The sequence below is a fragment of the Mustela nigripes genome, chromosome 16 (assembly GCF_022355385.1).
Source record: "Mustela nigripes isolate SB6536 chromosome 16, MUSNIG.SB6536, whole genome shotgun sequence".
NCBI lineage: Eukaryota > Metazoa > Chordata > Mammalia > Carnivora > Mustelidae > Mustela > Mustela nigripes.
The window spans coordinates 20518862-20523944 of NC_081572.1; the positions used below are offsets into that span (position 1 = coordinate 20518862).

The following is a 5083-nucleotide window of genomic DNA, read 5'->3' on the forward strand; positions in this document are numbered from 1 at the left end:
AGCTCCCAGCTGTCCCAGCTGCAATGCATGATCACCAACGTGGAGTCCCAGCTGGCTGAGATCAGGTGTGACCTGGAGCGGCAGAACCAGGAGTACCAGGTGCTGTTGGACGTCAAGGCCCGGCTGGAGTGTGAGATCAACACGTACCGGGGCCTGCTGGAGAGCGAGGACTGCAAGTGAGTGGGAAGCTAGTACTATTTCCCTTGGGGATTGCATGAAGTTCCTGTGGGAATGAAAAGTTATCCTGGTGGAAACAAATAGATAATTTCAAGCTTTTGGGAGGGGACAGTCTGAGGAAGTGCTATATTCTCATATGAAGTGCATTTAGTATTTTCCTATCTCTTCAGCTCATTTCCCCCTAACTGGCCCTCATGGTCTTCTGTCTGCAGGCTCCCCTGCAACCCATGTGCCACAACCAATGCCTGTGACAAGCCCATTGGGCCTTGTGTCTCTAATCCTTGCACCCAACGTGCTCGGTGCGGACCTTGCAACACCTTTGTGCGCTAAAGGGCTGGTGCCAGGAGTACAAAAGTTCCAGAGTCACATCTCAACCCTACTTCATACAAGGGATCTCCTCTGGGGACCACACATTGGACAAAGGAAGAATTTCTACCAGCACCAGATTCTGAGTGTCCACTCTGCCTTTCACGGAATCCCCTGGCTTGATCCTTCAGATGGCAAAGTCTCCTCAGCAGCTCGTTCTGTCTTCTGAGAGTATAGAGAAATCTACAGCAGGATTGTGCAGTATCTATTATCACAATGATGCACTTGTGTAACATGTTATCTTTGAACAAATACTTATCTAAATGTGATTTCAAAATAATTACATGAAAGTGTGAGCTGATTAGGCAGGTCATAAAACTGAACATACTGAGAAAAAACATCTTCCTTGTGACTCTTTTGGTCTTTGGAGATGCAGTCAGAGTCCCTTGTTAACTTCCTAATAAACTCTTATTCTGGCACAAACATGATCATTGTCCTTCTTCATTAATTCCCAAACTGGGTGTCTTGTATCAATAAAAAATAAGTGGTGTTCTTTCATCAGATGAAGGGGTCATGTGACTTCCTTCAAAGGGAAAGTCCACCAGACCTCACCCACCTGTTGATAAATTTTTTGTGTGGGGAGAAGTTGGTAGCAGAAGCAAAGGTAGATCCACACGACAAGATCCACAAACATTTTCTGCCTAGCTCTGCAGAGGGAAAAGGTGAGAGAACCACAGAAATGGGACCTCATCAGGAGCAAGTGAATGTTGAGACTAAGGCCATACCTCTCGGCCACACAAAAACACTGGATCCTAGCAAGAACTGGAAAAAACAGCCAAAAACTGTCTTCTTCTACTTCTATCTTTGTATATTGCAGAGATTTTCTTCATCATCATCCCATCTGAGTAATGATGATGTTTGTGCCTAAAATTTCACAACTACTAAAATATGCAGAAATACATTGATCTCAGGTCTAGACTATCAAGTTATGTATTATAAATGATCAAACCACAATGTCAAAAAAGGCTTATTTTCAATCACATTCTTCTCACCAAAGTGTTATTAATGTTGCTATTACCTGTCATATCATTCAATTACAATATTTTTGGGAGGACAAGTGTTTATGACCATTTAATAATAACAGCAAATATAATTGAAAAAGTTTTATCATAGACTACTTATTCCTTTAAAAATGTTTATTAGTAGCACACAGTATATGTTTTATAAAACACATAATATTTTATAGTTATGGTATATATACATGTTATAAAATGCATATTGATAAGTAAACACATTGCAGGTGTGTGCTCAACATTTCTTCTGATAGAAGTAAAAGATGAAATCTTCCGAAACCCAGCCAATTAGGGAGCCTGAATCTCCCAAACTTCTTACACTCTGCACAGACTGAGATATGTAATTTCAAGCTGATGTAAGGTTGTGGGTGGACATTCTTTAGAATGCTTCATGTGTAAATAAAGAATTGGAAATAAGACCATTTTGTTTCCATCAAAAAGACCCTTCCTTTTCACAGTGAGGGAACAGCATATTTACACATGTACAATTTTTTTGACATACAAATTCCCCTGAGATATTTATACTGTGTGAAATTGGGTGTCCGAAGCACTGAGTGGATACCATGGTCCCTTCTCCCAAGGTTGTTCTGGGCTGTCAGGGCAGAGCAAGTGCCTACAAGTCACCCCACTAGAGTCCTGGATTCACAGAGATCCTCTGTCCTATTCACCTGGGCCTCATTCTTCCCCCTAATTGTCTCCTCTCCCTACAGATGCTGCCTGGGTCCCCGGTGAATGTCCTGTCCTCAGTAAGAGTGCAAGGAGTCTGAGAGACATGGAACGGCTGGGACTTCCCTTAAGCTCAGCACCACTTGCTTGGAGGGACAGACTGCTGCTCATGTGACCCTCCTGGCCGTAGGTTTCTCCTGTCCTTTGTGACAAGGAGAAATCAGTAATGGTTCCTAGTCTATGCTGTACTCAAATCTGACTCTGCTCCTTACCAGATTTGGCCCTTGGGCAAGTCCTTCCCCTTCTCCAAACTTCACGCCTCCTCACAGGGCTCACAGACATTTGGAAAATGCAAACTCTTTTTTTATTTTTTTAAAATTTTTTCAATTTATTTATTTTCAGAAAAACAGTATTCATTATTTTTTCACACACCCAGTGCTCCATGCAATCCGTGCCCTCTATAATACTCATCACCTGGTACCCCAACCTCCCACACCCCCACCACTTCAAACCCCTCAGATTGTTTTTCAGAGTCCATAGTCCCTCATGGTTCACCTCCCCTTCCAATTTACCCCAACTCCCTTCTCCTCTCTAACACCCCTTGTCCTCCATGATATTTGTTATGCTCCACAAATAAGTGAAACCATATGATAATTGACTCTCTCTGCTTGACTTATTTCACTCAGCATAATCTCTTCCAGTCCCATTCATGTTGCTACAAAAGTTGGGTATTCATCCTTTCTGATGGAGGCATAATACTCCATAGTGTATATGGACCACATCTTCCTTATCCATTCGTCCGTTGAAGGGCATCTTGCTTCTTTCCATAGTTTGGCGACCGTGGCCATTGCTGCTATAAACATTGGGGTACAGATAGCCCTTCTTTTCACGACATCTGTATCTTTGGGGTAAATACCCAGGAGTGCAATTGCAGGGTCATAGGGAAGTTCTATTTTTAATTTCTTGAGGAATCTCCACACTGTTCTCCAAAGTAGCTGCACCAACTTGCATTCCCACCAACAGTGGAAGAGAGTTCCCCTTTCTCACATCCTCTCCAACACATGTTGTTTCCTGTTTTGTTAATTTTGGCCATTCTAACTGGTGTAAGGTGGTATCTCAATGTGGTTTTAATTTGAATCTCCCTGAGGGCTAGTGATGATGAACATTTTTTCATGTGTCTGATAGCCATTCATGTGTCTGATAGCCAGAAAATGCAAACTCTTAGAGCAAGTGCAAAACCACCTGCAAAGTGCTATGTAGAGGCAAATGGTTATTTTTTTGACACATCCAACTCCATTGGTTGGACTGTTGATCAGGGTCCATGATATTCAGTTGAAGAAAGTGACTCTGGAACCAAAGTCTGTGGGTTGGATTCCAGCTTCACTCTTAAAGAGCTGTGTCCTTGCAAATAACATAAACACTGTGCTCTCCCATTTCCTCATCTTTAGTAGGATGAAAATAATAATATGTTTTCACAGGGTGACTGGGAGGGTGAATTGAGTAAATACACAGAAGCACACAAGACTGTGCCTACCAGAAGTAATAGGGCTGTTAGGAGTCACAGAGTGGCTACCCCCTGGGTGCACCAGAGAGAGGAAGACTTAGGCAATGTTGGAAGGGAGCATGAGAAATGTTTCTGACCTAAGCAGAAACTGTTTGTGCACTGTTTGGAGATGTAGCAGATGGAGATTCATTGTGTCAGATGCTGAAGACACTTGCATTTTTTGTATGTGTGTTATGATTCCAAGGCACATGTTTTTTAAAAAGTGTGCCTGGGTATTAGAGAAATTCTTAGAAGAAAAAAAAAAGAAAAAATTCTTGGGAGGTCTTCAGACCTTCAAAAGCTAAGGAAGTGGTGGGTTCCAAGCCTGTATCTCTGAGAAGAAATGGAAGTCCAACTAATATCTGGGGTAAAATTGAAGAGAAAATTTCACTAAGGTAATATAAATCTATCTTATGTACATATATACACACACCACATACATACTATATGTACAGACATATATACACTATATACATATATGTATACATACATATTATTTATTATTCAATTCCATATTCATATACATATTTAATATAATTAAATACATAACAAATAACATATAAATTAATCTATTATATATTTAGATACACACACAATATGGAGGTAGAAAGCCGGAAAGCACAGGGGAGGCTGGAGGATTTAGTGGCCATGAGAAGTGGCCAGGTCTGCTAGGCTAGATGGGGGTGGGTGCCTTGAATTCACCTTCAACCCTTGCTCAGCCTCCTTTCCACCCCAGGTGCATCCAGGCCAGCCTCTCCCCTGTATTAGAGCTGATGTGCAGAGCAGAGCCAGGTCTCTGAAAGGGTCTGGTCATGGGATCCTCATAACCGGGGGCAGACTCCTACAGAACAAAGGATATACATTCTAGCAGGTCTGAGAGTCTGTGTCCCTTTTCAGTAGAGGACCCCATTCTTGATCAGACATTACCAGAGAAGAGTCAGTAGACAATAGTTTTATTAACTTTAAAAACAATTAACATGGTCCCGAAAGTTTTGTTCCCTTTGCCTTTGGAGACATATCTTGAAAGAAGTTGCTGTGGCCGATATCGAAGAGATTACTGCCTATGTTCTCCTCTAGGATTCTGATGGATTCCTGTTTCACGTTGAGGTCTTTTATCCATTTTGAGTTTTACACAGCAAAGGAAACAGTCAACAAAATAAAGAGGCAACCCACGGAATGGGAGAAGATATTTGCAAATGACAGTATGGACAAAAGGTTGATAACCAGGATCTATAATGAACTCCTCAAACTCAACACACACAAAACAGACAATCATATCAAAAAATGGGCAGAAGATATGAACAGACACTTCTCCAAT

At 41.6% G+C, this 5083-nt stretch overlaps 1 protein-coding gene across 1 annotated transcript in view; it reads left to right on the forward strand.

Moving 5' to 3' along the window:
• The window catches only part of LOC132004123 (keratin, type I cuticular Ha1-like), a 4349-nt gene extending 3842 nt beyond the window's left edge, over positions 1-507 (forward strand). Inside the window, exons 5-6 of the mRNA XM_059380227.1 lie at positions 3-176; positions 390-507. Coding sequence (XP_059236210.1) covers positions 3-176; positions 390-507 — 292 coding nt within the window. The remainder of the gene's footprint in view (positions 1-2; positions 177-389) is intronic.
• Positions 508-5083: the final 4576 nt, after the last annotated feature.